This window comes from Scyliorhinus torazame, chromosome 26 (assembly GCF_047496885.1).
Source record: "Scyliorhinus torazame isolate Kashiwa2021f chromosome 26, sScyTor2.1, whole genome shotgun sequence".
NCBI lineage: Eukaryota > Metazoa > Chordata > Chondrichthyes > Carcharhiniformes > Scyliorhinidae > Scyliorhinus > Scyliorhinus torazame.
In genome coordinates, this window is record NC_092732.1 from 18,054,793 (window position 1) to 18,077,832 (window position 23,040).

Sequence of the window (23,040 nt, forward strand, 5' to 3'; positions counted from 1 at the left end):
GTGTGTCAGTTTGTTCAAATTGAGTAAGCAAGTGAGTCTTTACTTATCTTGATTTAAATTTTGAATGTTGAGCAAATAAGTGGGTTGTGTTTTAAATTTGGAACGTGTCAAACAAACGCGAGCGATCAGAATGTCAGACTGAATGTGCAAGTCAGGAACAGAGACGTCCTTGAGAGGCCCGCAGAGGTCAATGATGCCGAAACACCACTGCCGAGTCTCGGCGATTCCAGAGAGAAACAAAAGGATGTTGCCAGAGATGGTTTAGGAAGTAGAAAAGCAAAGTTAGTGAAACTGATTGCTATTGCCAGGTGTCTGCGGCAGCTTCGGGAGTGCAATGATGAACGTAAAAGATGTTCATAGAATTTACAGTGCAGAAGGAGGCCATTCGGCCCATCGAGTCTGCACCGGCTCTTGGAAAGAGCAACCTATCCCCATAACCCAACAACCCCACCCAACACTATGGGCAGTTTTGGACAAGAGCTTTTAAAAACTGATGCAGGAAAAGGCAGCCTTAGAAAAATTGACAGCAGAACAAACAACGAAGTGATCTGTTAAATATGGGATAGTTTCTGTTTCAGTGCAAAAGCGATTTTCCAGGAAAAGGAGAAGAGTTTTAATGGAAAAAGAGTAGAACAGAAGAAAGTAGCTAAACTGACTGTTTGGGCAGCACGGTGGATAGAACACATAACATAGAACATTACAGCGCAGTACAGGCCCTTCGGCCCTCGATGTTGCGCCGACCTGTGAAACCACTCTTAAGCCCATCTACACTATTCCCTTATCGTCCATATGTCTATCCAATGGCCATTTGAATGCCCTTAGTGTTGGCGAGTCCACCACTGTTGCAGGCAGGGCATTCCACGCCCTTACTACTCTCTGAGTAAAGAAACTACCTCTGACATCTGTCCTATATCTATCTCCCCTCAATTTAAAGCTATGTCCCCTCGTGATAGACATCACCATCCGAGGAAAAAGGCTCTCACTGTCCACCCTATCTAAACCCCTGATCATCTTGTCTGCCTCAATTATGTCACCTCTAAACCTTCTTCTCACTAACGAAAACAGCCCCAAGTCCCTCAGCCTTACCTCATAAAATCTACCCTCCATACCAGGCAACATTCTGGTAAATCTCTGCACCCTTTCCAATGCTTCCACATCCTTCCTTTAATGCGGCGACCAGAATTGCACGCAATACTCCAAATGCGGCCGCACCATAGTTTTGTACAGCTGCAACATGACCTCATGGCTCCGAAACTCAATCCCTCTACCAATAAAAACTAATACACCGTCTTAACAACCCTCTGAACCTGGGTGGCAATTTTCAGGGATCTACGTACGTGGACACCGACATCTCTCTGCTCATCCACACTACCAAGAATCTTACCATTAGCCAAGCACTCTGTTTTCCTTCTTTTCCTTCCAAAATGAATCACCTCACACTTTTCTGCATTAAACTCCATTTGCCACCTCTCCGCCCAACTCTGCAGCTTCTTTATGTCCCTCTGTAACTTGTAACATCCTTCCGCACTGTCCACAACTCCACCGACGTTAGTGTCATCTGCAAATTTACTCAGGTCATTTATAAAAATGACAAACAGCAGTGGCCCCAAAACAGAACCTTGTGGTACACCACGAGTCACTGGACTCCAGTCTGAACATTTCCCATCAACCACCACCCTTTGTCATCTTCCAGCTAGCCAATTTCTGATCCAAACTGCTAAATCACCCTGAATACCAGGCCTCCGTATTGTCTGCAATAGCCTACCGTGATGAACCTTATCAAACGCTTTACTGAAATCCATATACACAACACCAACTGCTTTACCCTCATCCACCTGCTTGGTCACCTTCTGAAAGAACTCAATAACGTTTGTGAGGCACGACCTACCCTTCACAAAACCGTGTTGACTATCTCTAATCAAGTTATTCCTTTCCAGAATATTATACATACGATCTCTTATTAAACTTTCGAAGATTTTGCCCACAACAGAAGAAAGGCTCACTGGTCTATAATTACCGGGGTTGTCTCTACTCCCCTTCTTGAACAAGGGGACAACATTTGCTATCCTCCAGTCTTCTGGCACTATTACTGGAGACAAAGATGACTTAAAGATCAAAGACAAAGCTCAGCAATCCCCTCCCTTGCTTCCCAGAGAATCCTAGGATAAATCCCATCCGGCCCAGGGGACGTATCTATGTTCACACTTCCCAGAATAGCTAAAACCTCCTCCTTATGAACCTCACGCCCTTCTAGCCTAGTAGCCTGTATCTCAGTATTCTCCTCGACAACATTGTCTTTTTCCTGTGTGAATACTGACGACAGATATTCATTTCGCACCTCTCCTATCTCCTCGGACTCCACGCACAACTTCCCACTACTGTCCTTGACTGACCCTACTCTTACCCTAGTAATTATTTTATTCCTGACATATCTATTGAAATATTTAGGGTTATCCTTGATCCTACCTTCCAAAGACTTCTCGTGGACCCTCCTGGCTCTTCTTAGCTGTCTCTTTAGGTCCTTCCTAGCTAACTTGTAACTCTCGAGAGCCCTAACTGAACATCCACGTCTCATCTGTACAGCCTCATTCTTCCTCGACAAGTGTTCCAACTGCTTTAGTAAACCACGGTTCCCTCGCTCGACCACTTCCTCCCTGCATGACAGGTACATAGTTATCAAGGACACGCAGTTTCTGTTCCTTGAACAAGCTCCACATTTCAATTGTGCCCATCCCCTGCAGTTTTTCTCTCCATCCGATGCATCCTAAGTCCTGCCTCATCGCATCATAATTGCCTTTCCCCAGATATAACTCTTGCCCTGCTGTATAACCTATCCCTTTCCATCACTAAAGTAAACGTAATCGAATTGTGGTCACTATCACCAAAGTGCTCACCTACCTCCAAATCTAGCACCTGCCCTGGTTCATTATACAGTACCAAATACAAGATGGCTTCGCCTCTCGTTGGCCAATCTACATACTGTGTCAGGAAACCCTCCTGCACACATTGGATAAAAACGGACCCATGTAAAGTACTCGAACTATAGCGTTTCCAGTCAATATATGAAAAGTTAAAGTCCCCCATAACAACTACCCTGTTACTGCTTCTCTGTTACTACCCTGTGATAGTACTGCAAAGAACAAATGCCTAGATTGTGGGTGGACCCAACGTTCTAAACACACCGTATACAGCACACCAGTTAAAGGAACAGCTAGCAAAAGATCATAATGTAGCCCTAAAAACCATGCATAAGAATTGTTTCAAACTATCATCCAGCAAAGAATATTGCATGGATTAGCTGACAATGAAGAAAATCAATCGCTGTTAATGTGTTTAGAGTCAACAGTTCTCTAAGCATTACCCGACCCTCAGAATCAGGGGGAGGCGGGGGGGGGGGGGGGGGGGGGGGTTGTACCTTTGATGACATGGGAGCAGCTCTCCTCCAAGATGTGGGAAGCGATAGGTGTGGTCCCGTTTAAACAAGTGTAGACAAAGAAACGCAGCACACCGTAGAGTGCTTTCAAATAGGTCGTGGGTTCATTTTAATGCCGTCACGTCCTAAATGTAGTCAGACACAATTTAGATGGGTGTCTCCGTCAGTGGGCAAGGAACGTAGCAACCCATTCTTCAGAAGGATCAAGACATTTGATTGAACGTTTTTACCCCGCTGATTCAACGTATAATTAAACCTGGATGCTTAGGACAATAAGTTGGGCTTGGAACTAGGGATTTTAAACAGGATCTCGGAAAACCAACTGGACAACACGCTCCCCCCCCCCTGAATCAAGGCACCATTTGGAGAAATGAGGGACGATGTACAGGAAGAGCCGGATAACAAAATGAACCCCCCGCGGACCCATGTAACAACGCAATGGCAGAGACAGGCAGAACTCTGGACAACACGAGGAGGATTCCAATGACCTCTGTGTCATACGGAAGCTCGTCCCAGTGACCAATCATATACTTCTGGTCCCCTAGCAACAATCCACCATAAAGGCCACAGAACGGAAGGCCAGAATATCCCCTGTGGTGCCGTCAAGAAATAGTCTGCCAATGGCACCTCTGTACTGCGGTGACTTTAGCCTGGCCCCTCTGGACGTGGCTGCACCGGCGGCTCCCAGAAAGGATTCGAAGCTCAAGGATGATAATTTAGATTACGACAGATGATATGTTGTCATCCCGCTATCTTAACTCAATTAACCCCCATGGTAGAACACATATTAGGCTCAGATATTATGAAGAAATGTGTTTTTTTTTCATTTTACTCTCTGAATTGCTGTGTATGGTACATGGGAGATTCGGAAGAGGGCCCCAAACAAAATATCTGACTGGGAATACAGAGAAAGAGCTTTCACAGTTATGCAATTATTGCTTAATATCCATGATATGTCAGATCAAAAAGACATTCAGAAACTGATAGAGGGAAATATAAAAATCTTCGTCTCGAGAAAGCATGATTGCGGGAGAATGGAAGGCGGGAATTTGAGCGAAGGTTCAGATCATTAACCACAAAAGCAATATCGTTTTGAGATGCCAGTTAAACAGGAAATTGCAACAGTAATTGCATGTTTGATTCATCAAGGGGTCTTACAAACGATAGACACCACAAATACTGACGAATTTGGTTGTCACGAAGCGAGAGTCTTGAGTTTATCTTTGTACTTTCGAGACCTTAAAAAGTTAACCCGTTTTAACGCGTCAACGGTTGCATTTAGCCCCGAAGTAATGATGAAACAGATCCCTAAGTCAAGATACTTGACAGTTTTGGATTTCAGTAATGTATTCTGGTTTATTCCACTGAATCGGCAGTGTCAGTATAAATTCACCGTTACATTCCTAGATCAAAAGTACACTTGGACATGCTGACCTCAAGGATTCCACTGTTCACCCTCAATATTTTACGAAAGTTGGCGCAAGGCCTAACCAGGTTCCCAAAGCCAGAATGCTTCGTAGAGTATGGAGCTGATTTCTTTCTGCAGACAGAAACTAGGGATGAGCATTTGCAATTGCGTAGTGCATTATTGAATCTTTTAAACAAATTGGGATGAAAAGTGAACCCCAAGTCGGCCCAGATTATAAAATCTCAGGTCATCTTCCTGGGACCAATAATTACATATGGAAACCGAAAAATAGAAGAAGGTGAAATAAATGCATTGCCACATTGCTATTCCCAATTAATATGAAATCACTCAGATTATTTTCAAATCTGGTAAGCTCTTGTAGAAAGCATATTGGCGGACTTGCTCTAAACTCTGCTCCCCTATCAAACCTATCAAAGGAAAACGTACCCTGGGAATGGAAAGAACATCATACTCAAGCCATACTCGAGCTTCAGCAAGCTGTAGTTAAGACCTGCAGGTCTCTGACCCTGAACTACCTTGTATGCACGAAGCTGCAGCCACAGAAAACACTATTTCAGTAGTCTTACTGGGAAACGGAAAGATAATATCTATTTCCTATGCATCCAGGTTACTAACTCCTCTCCTCTGGAACAAGGCCTTGCAGTCTGTGAAAAACATTTACTCGCAGTATTTTATGCCGTGGAGCACTTATTATACATATTAGATTGAATCCGTTTTCCATTCTAACAGAACACACCCCTCTCCAATTGTTATTGGATGGAAAAAGAAAAGACGGCACAGTGAGCTATCATCGCATGCCTGCTGGACCCTGATGCTCCAGGGATGGGGCATAGCTACAGAAAGAACCAAAACACCCACCCGCTAGCATACAGTTTGATTTATAGTGGGGAGCCTAACGAGTGGCAAATTCTGACCGCAAAGGAGCCTTTGTGCCAACATAAAATAGAAGAGTTGGAAAGGCAAAAAACCCACACCAAACATGCACTAAAACAAACAACCATACAGCAGAGGACGTGAAAGATGTTGGTCGGACGGACGCCCAAACCCGCTAATGTGTTTTTTGTAGAATGTTCTATGGTGGAATATGGCGTCCGTAAAACAGAATGTGACATTCATGTTGAAGAATCAAAAGGCAATTTCATACATAAATTAGCATTTCCAATGCCCAGCGCTATGAGCGCACAAGCAGCTCACCTGGCTGCTGTGGCTTACGTTGGACGTTTCCACCTAGCTTTACCAACCTCAGCAGAGATCTATTAGGTAAGTATGTATATGTGCAACAGCCTCACAGATGTCCTCCCTCGGTGGGAAGCAACAGGCTTCATATCTCTAGATGGTGAACCTTTGCCCTCTGGCGTACTGCTTAAATATATCCTACCACACGCCCAAGACCGAGAGCATGGCATCATTAAGGTAAAGATCTATTAGAGGTGTTCCCCTCCTGGCAACATCAGTGAGTGAGTAAAGATGTATGCAGTTAGTTTTCCTTCGGCTCCGCAATTTCACCAATTCTGGAATGCTAACTTTAGCATCGGCCCCACTTACTGTGGATACGCTCCTTTTAATTTCACAAAACCTTCAAATCTGTTATGATATTCCTGTCTAATTTAAACGTATCACATTTGTCTAGAATTTCACAATTATTAGTGCCCGTTTCGTTTCAAAGTACTCCGAATTCTGAAGTCAACTGTTGCTCTTCGCGATGTTAATTTGTAATTAACACTCTCCCTAACTGCCATATTAAACCACATAGGAATTTGCACTGTCTTTAAGGTGTATCATGGAAGCCCATGAAGGTGTTCCACGTTTCTAATGCTAAATGCGGCAGGGACAATTTGTCCGTGAATTGTGCACATTTGACGCAAAGTTGAAGTGACAGTTGAAAATTGCAGACGGAAGTCATCGAAGAAGGACTCAATTAATTGAATCTTAATCTATTGGTGATGGATGGAAACAACAGCCACAATTTCACAGACTATCACAATTCGCGATCTGCCTGTCTAAAAAAGAAATGGTTCCAAAATAATATTTGGTTCCCGTGGCCCCAGTTGCTTACCAGTACTCTACCCTGTCGCCCAACCCCAATCCATCCACCGCCCGCATCGGTCCATCCGTTTCTTTCTCTCTCCGGAAGCTGTCCTGCATCAATAAATCGGTTCCCGTGTTCGCAAAGCTCCTAGTTCCTTGCTTCTTTCGTTCCGTTATTCAAATCTCCCGCCCCCGCCTCTCTCTCCCCACCCCCCCCCCCCCCCCGCCAATGTTACCAAGCTGCAAGGGTAAATCTCCACAGCACTCGTTGCACCACCAGCTGGATTTTCTTCAGTGTCTGTGTACAGCACATGGTCGAAGCAGAGCTGAATGGGAGAGATTTTGTTTCTTTCTATAAGGGGAAATTTAGTTTGGCCAATCCAGCTACCTGGACATATTTGTAATAATATAGTAATCGCTCACTGTCAGAAGTAGGCTTCAATGAAGTTACTGTGAAAAGCCCTTAGTCGCCATATTCCCGCGCCTGTTCGGGGAGGCCGGTAGAGGAATTCAACGCGCGCTGCTAGCCTTGTTCTGCATTACAAGTCAGCTGTTCGGGTCACTGCGCTAAACCAGCCGCGTGGGACTTAGGGAAGTCCCACACAGAGACGGAGAGAATGTGCAACCTCCACCAAGACAGTCACCTGGGGCCGGGATAGAACCCGGATCCTCAGCGCCATGAGACTGCAGTGCTAACCACTGCGTCACCGTGCCACCCTGATTGGGAAGAAATATTAATATAAATTATCAATACGTTGATGCAGCGAAAACTTCGGTATGACAAGTGACTTGGGACGATTGCAGAATGTGTAGAGGGCAGAATAGAACTTCAAAGGGGCAATGACTAGATCGTGGCATCTGAAGATTAATATGGGAAAAGCTGAGTTGTTGCATTTTAGTTGGAAGAATATTGAGAGATAATAGAAAATATGGCCACATTGTAAGAATGTGGAGGAGCATAGTGACTTGGGTGAATGTGTGTATAAATGATTGAACGTGGCAAGGCAGGTGTAATGATGATTTAATGAAGCAGATGTATTATTGGTCGGGGAACACAGTACTAGAGCAAAGAGGTTATCTTGACTTTATGTACAGCTCTAGTTATATCACAGCTGGAATAGTATTTAAAGTTCTAGCGCCAAATAATAGCAAGCCTGTGATCGTACTTGAGAGATTGCAGAAGAGTCGAACAAGAACGAGTCCAAGTGTGAGGAACATCAGTTCGGAGGATAGATTTGAGAGGTTCGGACTGTTTGCTTCAGAGAGAGGCAAATACGGACATTTGATAGTGATGTTCAAGACGATGAGGGGGCAGAACAACGTTCAAAGAAGTAAATGTGAGTTGTGAAAAAATAATTTCAGAAAACTAATAGTGTCGTCTCGATATCGCGGATGTCTTGTGGAGGAAACTTAATCGACCGATTCCAGAGGGCATAATATCACTATTTGAATATAAACAATGTCCTGGAGAAAGGAAAACACAAGGTCATGATACTAAGCTTGTTCAGAGACCAGATGCAGGCTCACTGGTAGAAATTATATCTGCTGTGATGTGCCAATTTGCTGAAGTTATGGATATCATAGTGACACCACCAGATCTCCGGTATCCTGGGTACAGGTGAAGCAGAGCCAGGAAAGCCTACTGAGCAGTGCGAACGAGAGAAATCGAGATTGCCTTGATATTGAAGGGTCAACGGTGAGGACAAAGGCCGATCGAATTTAGTGAAGAATTGAAGATCAACGGGAATAGGAGGAGTGGGGAGATTAAGTGTATTTATGCGTGCGCGCGTGTCTATTTAGGGTTTCGGGGAGGGGGCCAGTGACAGTAGCTAGGATGTGTTGATACAGATGAGTCAGATCGTTACAAAGTTTTCAAAACTCATAAAAGTGTAAATAGATTTTGAACATTTGGAAGGGTTTGAAAAAGTGCTGCAACTATTCTAAATATATCATTACTTTTCGTGAAATTTGAAAGTAGATTAACTTCAGGCTTCCTCGGCTTATATTGTGTAAGTACGGAGCAGGGCATACCTTGTGGTTTTGATGGTAACGGACATGAAAACAAAATTCTCCTGGTTTCTCCTGGCGCTGGAACGTTGCAGCTCCAAGATCACTGCCATTGCAGTCATATCGAAAGAAGTCCAAAAAAGCAAACATATTGTCAGTTTCACTCCTGTCTATGTTTATTTACAGGAGAAAGCATTGACATGTTCATTGAACAAGGATGTGCGCGGACCACTCAAGCAGTATCGTTCACGAGTGGCCACGTTTTTGGCTGGAAGGGCGTCAAATCATGTAGTGTTGACTCTTGCAATACGCAGAGTGCACCAGGTAATGTTTCAGAAAGTTCTTTTCTCACCGGGAGTCAATTGCCTTTTCTGACAGGATGGATTTGCTGCTCAAGGCCGCATTTGATCGTTCTCTCATTGTGGCATTTTTCAGATGCTAGCATTCTGACTATGGTCGCGCTTTTCTACCCCCTCACCACTTCTGACCTATTTATTTGATCCGCCTTGTGGTCTCATGCCAGAATAGCCTTTTAAGTGATTTGCGAATATGGGGTCTAGAATTGTTTATATGGATTTCAAGACATCAGAATATGATGATGAAAGGGTTATTTCAAAAGAAAGTCACTGTTGTAATTCCGTTACTTCAGACACAATATCATTGCCAATATTTCTATTCCATACGTATCGACCACCATGACATAGATTTACCAACCAAACTATACAGAGCTGCGCATGACATCAGCTGACCACATACCATTGAGTTCAGCCTGAGATTCCCATCGAATAACTCCTTAACACTTGAGGTAATAGTGTGAGCCCTTAAATTGGCAAATAAAGAAGCACCGATTAGAATGTCGGCCTTGCGATTCCATCATTGATCTTTGATTCTGCTGTGTTGTTCTGTCATGTGTGTTAAACAGCTGGTGCCAGTTTTATCTCCAAGGCCAGCATTCCACCCCAGGGAAATGAGTATTCCAATGAGCTACACTGAAAACTGATACTGGGCAGGGACCAACACCAACGACTGATTATAGCGTCCAAGAAAGAATTAGCCCCAGAGTGTTGACCTAACACCTTTAACACCAATTGTTCTGTTTCCGCAAAGAGTTACTTATGACACTGATGATTTCCCACGGAAGATTCCTTCACTTTATTTCGACTTTCAGATTCTGCCAATCGGACCCAGAATGGACTGGAATGCTTCGGATGTTACGCCAACACTTCTGATTCCTGCACGAGTCACCAAACGCCTGTGAAATGCGTGGGCCAAGAGGATCGTTGTTTCTATGGATCAGGCACTCAAAGTTTGGGTATGTTTATATTTTATTTTCCATGAGCTGATCCTCTGTGTTCCTGTCTTTCCCATATAAATTAATCTCTGCCAACCATTTTCCGAAATAACAGAAATAAAATCAAAATGAATCATGATATTTCTCCGTCACCCACTAAATTTCACTGGGGTTCTCTTCAGGGTCAGAGAGTCACAGACTGAAAGAGAACGGGAGGACTGTACTTGACGGGTCTATTTGATGGTCACGGTGAAAGAGCCGTTTAATTTGTCCCACGTCTCAGTGCCACGGTTAGCACTGCTGCCCTACAGCACCAGAGACCCAGGTTCAATTTCAGCGTCGGGTAACTATCTGCAGTTTGTACTTTCTCCCCGTGTCTACAGGGGTTTCCCCCACGTGCTCTGGTTTCCCACATAGTCGAAAATGTTCGAATACTCTATATGGATTGGCCGTGTGAAATTGTCCCTTCGTTTTCATGGATGTATAGGTTAGATAGGGTGGCGGGGATAGAGTCGGAGAATGCTCCTTGGCCGGATGCAGTTGCAGAGGGTCGATTAATACTCGGTGGACCGAATGGCTCCATCTGCACTGTAGATATTCTCCGATTCTAAGATCCGTTCTTCTACAGGCCGGCCATGAGCCTGAATGCAGCAACATGTACCCACAATCTGTATAGTGTCAAACAGGCCCTTCTTCGATGTCTCAACATACCCTTATATATATATTTGTGATTGATTCAGCACCAATAACAGGCAGGGGACAAATGGGCATACTGATTTTACTTTCTGAGCAACGGGTAAAATATTGCTCCTTCCTTTTTTCTTCATATTTTTCACTATCAGTGATGCGCTTCTATTTTGTAGCGAGCCTCTCCCTGTGAAACACTAACTATCCTGGTGTGTTATGGAAACAGGAGCAGGACAGAGGGTAAGAACTCTGTGGCGAGTCACCGCTCTCCGAACTCCCCAAAGCCTACAAACATCCACAAGTCGTGGTGTGGAGTCTGTTCCACTTACCTGGATAATTGGAGATGCAACAGCCCTCAGTTCCCTCCACACCATTCAGCGAAAATCAGCCCGTTTGACTTGTCTGGCTTCGAATCCCAGATCGGTCATTTGAATTCAAATTATAAATAAGATCAGGAATTAAATATATAATTAATTGTTGATACCTCTCTAAAAAAACATCCACGCCCTCGATTAAGAGGAGAAGGCCGCATTAAGTACCATCTACACAATGAAATGTAAGAACTCACCATGTCTACTTTGACCTCATCATCCAATCCGACACTCTTCAACATCAAGATGAACGCCGAAAGCAGAAAAAGAGGAACATTGCCAGATGCATGTTCCCTCCAGGATGGCAAACTTCACTGCCACTGGTTCAGAATCCTGAAACACCTTTCTTACCTGTTGACGTACAGGGAGTTTAGTGGTTCAAGAATGCAGCGCATCGTCTCAATTGTAAGGACAGTTAGTGATGTACAAGAAATGTTGCTTGCCGAAAGGGTCATCGATATCCCGTAAATTATTTAATACAAATATTATTGGTCACATTGAAGTCCTTTTCCAGTGCGGATGTTCTTACAAACTCCATTGATCATTAATTGTGCCAGTAAACCTGTCTCGCTGCAAATGCGTGAGACACTCGGGTAAATTCCCATCTATTCTTGCTTATATTTATCTTCATCAAATCCGCTGCAACGCTCAGTAGCCGTGATAGGGGTCTTTAGATTCACAAACTGTTGGCCTCCTCAAAGCTCTCCTGCTTTTTGATTGAACTTTCATCTATATTTCTGGGCGACTTGTTTGAAATTCCGATGGATATGGCAACGAAGTAAATGTAATGGAAGATAACATTAGGTGAGCACAATTTCTACACCATTTCACAAAAAATGGAGAGGGCTTGATCATTAGGCATTGTTACTGCACTCGTGATCTCAAGACCCATCAGAACGTTGGGGGACATGCTTGGGAATTCAAGGTGGGTAATTTCAATTCAATTCAAAACGAAAATATGAACTGAACTTAAATGTGCAATTATGGCCAATACACCATTATTGATTGTTGTTAAAACCCACTAGTTCCTCTACTACGCTTATCGCAAGGAAGTTGGTCGTCCTTTGTCCGATATGCGACTGAGGCCATGGGCACGTTATTCAGTTCCAGGGCAATTAGTGATGGGCAAAACATGTTGGCCTGGCGCACGTCGCCCGCACTTCTATACAGGACGAAAGGAATTGCCGCCTATCTGATGTTCTGCAATACTAATACTGGTATTGAATACTGTTGCTCTCTTTTGGTGGCTATAAATATGGCGATTAATAAGGTCGCCTTTCTTATTCTTAATTATGAATATGCTTCCAGAGTCGCCAGGGATCTTTTGATACCGCCACAAGGTTCAAGCGAATATCGATCAAAGAGCCAATACACCAGTTAGTTAGTTCAAAGTCAATGATACTTTATTTACACACAGTATGATTTTCCCGTGCACAATAACACTACAGGCTAAACTATGTCTATCACTAACATCTGTACTTAACTTCGGGTGCCCACCTGGGTCAGAGGAACAATGGCCGTTGTTCGGATCTGAGGCTGTTGGGTCCGAAGAGGTAGCAGGAGTACAGCTAAGGTAGTCCGTCTGGTAGCGAGCGTTGAACTTGCACTTACTTGCTTCTGGTGATGCAGGTGGAAGGGTCTCTCCGGTTGAGAGCCAATTCCAAGAGGCTGAACACATGGCGGGGTTCCTTCTTATCTTCGGGGGCCTTCACGCGCTTTTACGCGGGCCGTAACCTTGGCCTCAATTAATTGGGCCGCTTCTGGATCGCTGGCATCGATCTGAGCCAATAAAGGGGCGGGTGCCTTGATGGCTGGGCGTGTCCAAAGTGGCCGTTGGCCTTGCTTTGTTTGTTTCTTCTTGCTGCGGTAGTGGCGCCGGAATGTCTGGGATGGTATCGGCTACCTAAGCACTAGTCTGTGTTCATTGGAGATGGACCATCAATGTGCAAATCGGCCAAGAGTTTCGATTCTGTCTGCAGTCTGCCTTTTAAATGAACAATCAGGCTCTGTGCCTGCTTGTTTACTTTGCATTGTCCATTTTTCCCTGTATGCTCTGCGAGTGTCCATTTTATATGCTGAAAGTGGCCATCCCAGATGGCCACACGCTCTCCGTATGATCCTCAATGCGAAGTATGAAGTATCACATTACTGAAACTTCTTTGTTCTCTGCCTAAGTCGAGCACACGCAATCAAGGACAGGTTCTATCCTACTCTGTTCTATGGATTCGAACCTTTATCTAAATTGCTTTAATTTATAGCTTATCATTATAAAATCCTAAGGGGCACTATAACATTCAAGCATGCATTACATTTCTTTCCCTTTTAAACACGGGAACCTCTAACTGTCTTTCTCTAAACGATCTTTCAGACTGTTTAGACAATAAAAAGAATTTACAAACAGTATAACATTATACAATAGCAGCATTATATTTCTCTGTATCTTGGCGGTCAAGTACAGAAAATTCACATCCTGTTTTTAATAGAACAAAACAAAAAAGTAATCGATGCACTTTATTCATTTAGAGAGAGTTGGGGGTTGCCTGGAGTCCGAAAATAGGGGGTCAAAGTGTGTATACCGGAGTGCGGGAGGCTTTCCTTCTCCATTTTCGACGTCTCAGTGTCTGGATGACAGTACAGAGTATTGCTATCACTAATAGGGCTTCTACGATGTATGAAAGGGAATAACATTTTGTAAGGTTGTCGCACCAGGTTGGTGGGTCAGTGGCTGTCTCTGGGTGTGGTGTGTGGCTGTGATGGGAAACATTCACGGCCTGTGGGGTAGGGGGTCAGGGTTGTCGCTTCTGTGCGCGCATGTAGTGATCGCACGTTGATCCAAATGTAGGTCATGATGTCGTCTTCGTTTTTCTCTTGGTCTTCCTCTGTCTTCTGGTGTTTTTGATTTCATGTGGACACAAGCATAATATCTGTTATTGCCTTGTTTAAGATCTCGTATGTCTGTCTGCCTCGCCTTTTATCATCAATTGCCCATTAGATTTGTCCCCATATGTGACTCCGTCATTTTTTGGTAAACCAAATATTTTTGGGGATAAGACATTCGAAAAAGAAAATACTGTCACCTGCGGGCAATCTCGCAGCCTGTGTGGTCGATGGGCTGAGTGGGCGGACAATGTCTCCGTTCAGCAGCCAATTGTTTCATCCAAGTGTTTGAGGGTGTAAATAGCATGTGGGGATAGGGACCGATGCGTCGCCGGAAAGCAAAAACAACTTGTGGCAAAGAGCATTCTATAAACCACAAACTAAGAAACAGTAAAAGAGTTTCGAACCAAAAACGCCGAACGGGGTGCGTGTGGGCCGCGGCGGGGCAAGAATGGGTGTAATACCGGAGTAGGGCGGTGACCAGTGCCGTAGGTGCAGTGCCCGAGCTTAACTGAGCAGATGGGGTTCCTCAGGCAGGGCGGGGACAAGTGCCATTACTCCACTGCCTGGGTGACCGAACAAGAAAGGAAAGAATTTGTGTTCACCGTGGATAAACTGGTTCTTATGATTGCCGTCGAATCAGAAGAGTAGTTATGACAGTATCAAGATTTGGCGAGGGGCCATAATAAACTGTATCGTGAGACGAACAACATACAAGCATTCAACATTTAAAAGAACAAGCTGAAACAAGAAAGCGGGCAGGCTCCGTCAGAAAGAAGGACACTGTAAATGACATTTAGCCTGGGCGTAACTAGCATATGGATTCGGTGTAGTGTGACCGAAGAAGAGGTGGAGAAGTAGAGAAACTAAAATGAAGTGGCATTAATGAGGTGTCCCTGCCATGACAAGTGGCGGGTAAGCACTCACAGTGTGCACGGGGCAGCTGGGACCTTGTAGCTGCTGTGGGTGGTGTTCTCTTTCATATCTGGGGGCTAGTCTAGCTGGTGGTGGGGTCTCCTGCCATATCAGGCGAAGTGTCCTGACTGCCCACAGTTGTAACATGACACCTGGGACACGTAAAGTGGAGCAGGCGCTCTGGTGTATTGCTCCCTTGGGTAATGTTCCCTGGGTGGGGTGTTGGGTTGATTCCGTTGCTGTTTCGGGGGAGGGGGGGGGGGCTTGGAATTCTGGGGCGTAATGTCCTAACTCCACAATTATCGCATTCTTGTGATTTAGGCTGCTGTGGGCTGTTTCTTCCCTCGTTTACCCATGCGGGGTTTTGATGTGTCCTGACTGGATGCATGTTAGCATCTGCCTGCTCTTCCTCTACTTTTCCTTGTTCTGACCTTCCCTGAAGGGATTGTTCCCAAGTTCGGGGTAATCCCTTTAATACCCATTTCTCATCATGTGTGTCGTCTGAGGGGTGATAATTGGTGCAAGCTCTCTGTCTCTGTCCTGCTTCGGTCGCGTGGGAGACTACGATGCGAGTCCATTTGGCCATATTTTCTGGGGTCAAATGGGCGCGGACTGACTTTCCAAATACTGCTGTAAAGTGGGTCCAAAGGCATCCAGCAAACGCTGTTGGGTGCTCGGTCTTTTTTGTCTGCACCTACTGAGTACTTTTAGGGGATCTCCCTTATTGTAGCCGATCACATCTAGGATCGCTGCATGCATTTCTTGGAGGGTGCCTCCTCCTACATTTTGTGGGTCGGGAAGGGCTGCCACGACTGAGGGGTCGAGGCTCAAAACTGTGAGCATAACTTGCTCTCTTTCGTCCAGGCCGTACATGGTCGCCTGTTGTTTAACTTTCGCAAAATAATGGTGTGGGTCCGATGTGGGTTGAAACTGTATGATTTTGTCACACGCGTCCCTTAATTGGGTGACGGTTAATGGGGTAGTGCACAGAAAATCGGGGTCTCCGTTTGTCGTGGCCCTGCACTGTGCAGTGACAGGATTCATGGGATTGTGCACTACCTATGCAGTCGGGAGTGGGGGTGCTTTCCTTTTCAGGGTTTTGTCTGGAGTACACGTTCCATGCACATAGCCATGGGCAGTTTCATTTAACTCCATTCGGGGCTATTTTTCTGATCTAGCTGGGGTCCGAATGTATCTTCGAAACCATTTTGTACTGAGAGCAGGGATGCATGTCTGCAATTTGCTTTCGGCATTTGGCGTGGTCCACCGAACTCTGCCTTTGTTCAGTGGTGGAACTGTGGAGTGCTCGCAAGGCTGCTTTTAAACCCTGACATTGCTTCTTTAATTGCTCGACTTGAACTTCTGTTTCTTCTCTTACCAACATCGCGCGTTGCATGTCTTATTAGGCTTTATCGTACTGGGACTGAAAGCTGCTTTGGTGAGCGATACAAAATTGGTGTGCCCGTTTGACATCCGCCATCTCCTTGTCCTTCGCAGGTAACTGCTCTCTAAGTTGCTTATTAACTTTCTCGCACTCGCTAACGTCTCCCTCACTATTCATCTCGCTGTCTCGAATCTCTCTGCGGAGCGTCTTCAAGGCCTACTCTGTGCCGCGCAATTGTGCCAAGCAGGCCACGATTTCCATCGGCGATCCGGGGGCTGGCGTCGGTTGTTAGGCCCATTTGGGAGTGCCGACTTCCGGGTCGAGTCCAAATCGAGGTCGTGGTTTCAGTTCCTGTTTGGGCCCGATCAGCTTCCAGGTCCTGGAGGTCAGGTTGGCTCGGGTCAAAAGGTCTCTACGGGCCTCGGAGGATGTACAAGCCTGAAAGGAAAGATAAAAGAGCGAGGTTAGTAATAATGTTAGTCTCAGAATTAAATATTAAAAGGTTGGAACGAGTATAAGATAAATAAAAAGAGGATCTGTTAGGGTGAGCTCGCAGAGAGTCGCCTCGCTCTGGCGCCATCTTGATTTTTACACAGAGGTGTGTGTTCGCCTTTTATACATTTCCCAGAGGGATGTCACATGTCCCAGCTATGTATATTCTTATTTAGATTTTGACGAGTGAACCTTTCTAAGAAAATCCGCACTGGAACCTTTGTTCTTTGTACACACCTAGTCACAAGTCCAAAACATGTATCAAATTTGTTAGGCAATACCTCCCTCTGACATAGTAATGCTGACTATTCCTAACCAAACCTTGCCTCTCCAAGTGGAGATGAGTTCCTTCTTTGCGAATGTTCTCCAATAGTTCCCTCACCGCTGACATGAGCCTCATTGGTCTCCAGTTCCCTGGCTTATCTCTACAAGTTTTCATAAATAGTGGGACCACATTAGCTGTTCTCCAGTTCTCTGGCATTGTCGCTATGGATAGAGATTAATTAAACTTTTGGGTCAGAGGCCCTGGAATTTCCTCTGTCGCCTTCTACAGCATCCTGGGACACAATTCCTCCAGCCCATTTTAAGCCTGCCAGCAACTCCAATACCTTCACACTCCAAATGACAATTTGTTCAAGAATAGCACATTCTCCCTCTCTGAGTTTCATACTTACCTCCTCATTCTCGCATTCGTTCATCACCTAATCAATGTCCTCTGGCTGCATCCACATATTTCCACCTTGCTCCCTAATGGGCTCTACTCCTTCCCTCGCTATCCACTTCCCATTGATATTTATCAAATATTGTTTAAATATTTTGGGATTTTACCTACTTTTACCAGCCAGAGTTTTCTCATGTCGCCACTTTGCTCTCCTACGTTCTTAGTACAGATCTAGCCTGCAGTTTCTGTTTTCCACTAATGCCTTGATTCGCTACCACTGTACTTGCTGCAAGCCTCTGTTTTCTTTCTCATAGTATGATGAATGTCTCTGGTCATCCATGGTTCTCTGAGCTTCTTGTTCCTTCCTATATTCATGGTGTAACACGTTCGACATCTACCATCCCATTTCTTTCTCTGTTGTTGATTTCCCACAAGCGATTATTTCCAATCTATCTCGGACAGATCCTGTTTGCAAACAAAAAAATCCGAGCCTACGAAATCCCAATCCATTTTTTGCAACTTATCTATTTATTCACGTGACACATCACGTGACAAGGATATTCCAACCGGAAGGTCCTGCTTTTTCGCATATTGCGTTGCTCCGTGAATACTTGATATCATCGCTCTGTCTACCTTTGCTATTGGTACCATCATGTACCATGACCTCTGCATTCTAACCTTCCCCGGCCTGTCTGCCCTGCAGCCGTTCAGTGATAAGAACATAAGCACATAAGAACTAGGAGCAGGAGTAGGCCATCTGGCCCCTCGAGCCTGCTCCACCATTGAATGAGATCATGACTGATCTTTTGTGTACTCAGCTCCACTTTCTTCCCAAACACCATAACCCTTAATCCCTTTATTCTTCAAAAAACAATCTATCTTTATCTTAAAAACATTTAATGAAGGAAGCTCTACTGCTTCACTGGGCAAGGAATTTCATAGATTCACAACTGTTTGGGTGAAGAAGTTCCTTCTAAACTCAGTTCTGAATCTCCTTCCCCTTATTTTGAGGCTATGCCCCCAGTTCTGCTTTCACACGCCAGTGGAAACAACCTGCCCGCATCTATCCTATATATTCCCTTCATAATCTTATATGTTTCTATAAGATCCCTCCTCATCCTTCTAAATTCCAACGAGTACAGTCCCAGTCTGCTCAATCTCCCCTCGTAATCCAAACCCTTTAGCTCTGGGATTAACTTAGTGAATCTCCTCTGCACAACCTCCAGTGCCAGTACGTCCTTTCTCAAGTAAGGAGACCAAAACTGAACACAATACTCCAGGTGTGGCCTTACTAACACCTTATACAATTGCAGCATAACCTCCCTGGTCTTAAACTAGCAATGAAGGACAACATTCCATTTGCCTTCTTAATCACCTGTTGCACCTGTACACCAACGTTTTGCGACTCATACACTAGCACACCCAGGTCTCTCTGCACATCAGCATGTTTTAATATTTTATCATTTAAATAGTAATCCCTTTTGCTGTTATTCCTACCAAAATGGATAACCTCACACTTGTCAACATTGTATTCTATCTGTCAGTGCCTAGCCCATTCACTTAGCCTTTCCAAAACCTTCTGCAGACTTCCATTATCCTCTGCACATTTTGCTTTACCACTCATCTTAGTGTCGTCTGCAAACTTGGACACATTGCCCTTGTTCCCCAACTCCAAATCATCTATATAAATTGTGAACAATTGTGGGCCCAACACTGATCCCTAAGGGACATCACGAGCTACTGATTGCCAACCAGAGAAACACCCATTAATCCCCACTCTTTGCTTTCTATTAATTAACCAATCCTCTTTCCATGCTACTACTTTCCCCTTAATGCCATGCATCTTTAACAGACTTTTGTGTGGCACCTTGTCAAAGGCTTTCTTGAAATCCAGATATACCACATCCATTGGCTCCCCGTTATCTACCTCACTGGTAATGTCCTCAAAAAATTCCACTAAATTAGTTAGGCACGACCTGCCCTTTATGAACCAATGCTGCGTCTGCCCAATGGGACAATTTCCATCCAGGTGCCTCGCTATTTCTTCTTTGTTGATAGATTCCACCATCTTCCAAACTACCGAAGTTAAGCTCACTGGCCTATAATTACCCGCTTTCTGCTATCAGTGGTTTTTTCGCCTTACTACTCCTGATTTCCACCCAAATGGCTTCAACCTTATCGTCCATAGCACCGATGTCATTCATCCCTTACTATTGCCAGGATGTTATCGTTAATTAACAGAGCTAAGCTACCTCCCTTACCGTCCACTCTGTGCGTCGGAATAGTTTGATACCTTCGGACATTTAACTCCCAGTCGTGACCATCCTTTAACCATGTTTCAGTAATGGCCACTAAATCATAGTCATTCACGATGATTTGCGCAATCAACTCTTTTACCTTATTACGAATACTACGGGCATTCAGGTAAAGTACACTTACGTTTTTTTTTTTACCTCTGTCCTGAATCTTCACACCTCGATCAGTAACCTCTCCTAAATAATATTTACTTCTTAACTTTTCTCATAATTGTCCTTGTCGTTGAACCCATATCTTCATGTAACAACCTGCCGCGTTGCTTACCATTAATGTTTTTACTTCCAATTTTATTCCTTTTGGTATTCCTGGTCCTATTCACTGAGCTCCCCTCAGTCACTGTACATTGTACTGTCGCCCTTTTTGATTTTTGACTATGGCTTCTCTGCCTTACACTCTCCCCCTTACTGCCTTTTGTTTCTGTCCCTGTTTTACTACCTTCCATCTTCCTGCATCGGTTCCATCCCCCTGCCACATTAGTTTAAGCTCTCCACAACAGCTCTAGCAACCCCCCCCCCCGGCCAGGACATCGGTTCCAGTCCTGCCTAGGTGCAGACCGGCCGGTTGGTACTGGTCCCACGTCCCCCAGAACCGGTTCCAATGCCTCAGGATTTTGAATCCCTCCCTCTTGCACCATCTCTCGAGCCACGCATTCATCCTATCTATCCTGACATTCCTACTCAGACTAGCTCGTGGCACTGGTAGCAATCCTGAGATTACGACCTCTGAGGTCCTACTTTTTTGTTTAACTCCTAACCATCTGAATTCAGGTTGTAGGACCTCGTCCCGTTTTTTACCTATATTGTTGGTGCCTATACGCACCACGACAGCTGGCTGTTCACCCTCCCCCTTCAGTATGTCCTGCAGCCGCTCCGAGACATCCTTATCCCTTGCACCAGGAGGCAACATACAACCCTGGAGTCTCGATTGCGTCCGCAGAACCGCCTATCTATTCCCATTACGATTGAGTCCCCTATCACTATAGCCCTGCCATTCTTCTTCCTGCCCTTCTGCGCAGCAGAGCCAGCCACGGTGCCATGTACCTGGCTTCTGCTGCCTTCCCCTGGTGAGACATCTCCCTCAACAGTATCCAAAGCGGTATATCTGTTTTGCAGGGAGATGACCGCAGGGGACACCTGCACTGCCGTCCTACTCTTGCTCTGTCTTTTAGTCACCCATTTTCTATCTCCCTCAGTACCGTTCATCTGCGGTGTGACCAACTCGCTAAACGTGCTATCCACGACGTCCTCAGCATCGCGGACGCTCCAAAGTGAGTCCATCTGCAGCTCCAGAACCGGTCTAACAGGAGCTGCAACTGGGCACACTTCTTGCACGTGAAGGAGCCAAGGACAGTGGACATGTCCCTGAGCTCCCACATCACACATCCCACATCGTCCGATGTCCCGGACCCAAGCGCCAGGGAGGCAATACACCGTCCTGGAGTCACATTGACGGTCAAAATGGCGTAGAACTCTTCCCCTGACTACAGAATCCTTTTGTATTGCTCTTCCTCTCTTTCCCCATCCTGTCCAAACAGGCTGACAGTGGTGGTAGAAGGTCGGCTCTGTCTGGACTCCCTGGAGGAACCACCCTCATCGGCCTCGAAAGTGGAATACCGATTTAACAAAGAGACCCCAATGGCCTGCCTGTTTCTCTTTTGCATTGCCTGGTGATCATCCCTTCTTTTCCTTACACAATATCCTTCAGCTGCGGTGTTACCATCTCTCTAAAGGTTCTATCCACGATACTCTCAGACTTGCGGATGCTCCAGAGTGTCCCCAGCCGCCGTTCGAGCTCTGAAACCCGAGATCAGGAGCTGCACCTGGACACACATCCTGCACACTTGCTGGCCCTAAGGCCTGGACATGGCCCCAGATGTTCACATGGATCAGGAGGAGCAGATCAGGGCTTTGAGCTCTCCAGTCATGACAAACTTCCAATTTAGCACTCTAAACCTAGCCCCAGGTCAGCACCCCAATGCAAACAAAGTCAGCACTGTAAGATGGCACAGTTTTATAATGTCTGAAAACGGATTTAATCCAGCTCTCGATTAACAAGTCGCATCGACAAGCAAAACCTAAGGGAACTCTGCTTAAAGCTGGTTTAAAACTCACCTGCTTTCAAATCAAACAGGAACTTTTAAATTAATTTATTAAATAAAAGAAAGACAATATTTAGATAAACGTGAACTCTGAATTAACCCCGAATTCCCCTCAGTTACAAAACTTCTGCTTTAGCATTCTAATGCAGCTGACGTCACACTCCAGTGCAAACGATAAATTATGTATGGCAAACCTAGAACGCGCATCAAAACGTGATTCTCAAACGCTTGCGTGGATATAATATTGCAGAAACAGCATCAAGAACATTATGTATTCGCGTAATAACATGGTTCCTCTATAAGGATCAATTGTTTTGAATGGTAAACTATTCTCTGTCTATTTGTAGCATCGATTGGACCGACGTTTTTTGCGAGAGGATGTGTTACTCAGAATGTCTGCGATGGATCAACCAATCTGAATGACTTGCTCATAAATCTCAATGCACAGCCCAAGTGCTGTAAGAATAACCTGTGCAATGTTGGAAGTGGTAAGTATAATGATGACACAGTCTTTTGTATCATTATTTTTAAAAAATAGAGTGCCAACTTCATTTTTTCCAATTAAGGGGCAATTTAGGGCGGCCAATACCTGCACATCTTTGGCATGTGGGGGCGAAACTCACGCAAACACGGGGAGAATGTGCAAACTCCACACAGAAAGCGACCCAGAGACAGGCTCGAAGCTGGGACGTCGGATGCGGCAGCAGTGCTAACCACTGCGTCACTGTTCCGCTCCCAATGATGCCACCGTCGCAGTTCAGCGCGTCAGTCACAATTTCCTATGTATCACAGGAAACCTGGGGAAAGACGTTCAACCCTTGAGTTGCTGAATTAAGTGTCAGAAAATGCGCTATTTGGTGTGTACATTTATTGAAATTCCTTTACACGCAACTATTTTGAATCAATCTTTTTCGAACTTAGCTGAGGAGTCACAGGAAGATTTCAGAAATTCGACCATCGCCGCCAGAACCAATTACACTAATTCAGTGCTCCCTGTCTATCGAAGTTTTTAAACCCATCTTTAAGATGCAACCTCTTCAACATTTACATT

General features: G+C 45.0%; 1 protein-coding gene across 2 annotated transcripts in view; it reads left to right on the top strand.

Annotated features, from left to right (window-relative positions):
* The window catches only part of LOC140402907 (phospholipase A2 inhibitor and Ly6/PLAUR domain-containing protein-like), a 58,055-nt gene that overhangs the window by 17,631 nt on the left and 17,384 nt on the right, over nt 1-23,040 (top strand). For both annotated transcript variants that reach the window (XM_072490543.1, XM_072490544.1), the window contains exons 3-5: nt 9,084-9,221; nt 10,066-10,209; nt 22,337-22,477. In XM_072490543.1, the coding sequence (XP_072346644.1) occupies nt 9,084-9,221; nt 10,066-10,209; nt 22,337-22,477 (423 nt within the window). The remainder of the gene's footprint in view (nt 1-9,083; nt 9,222-10,065; nt 10,210-22,336; nt 22,478-23,040) is intronic.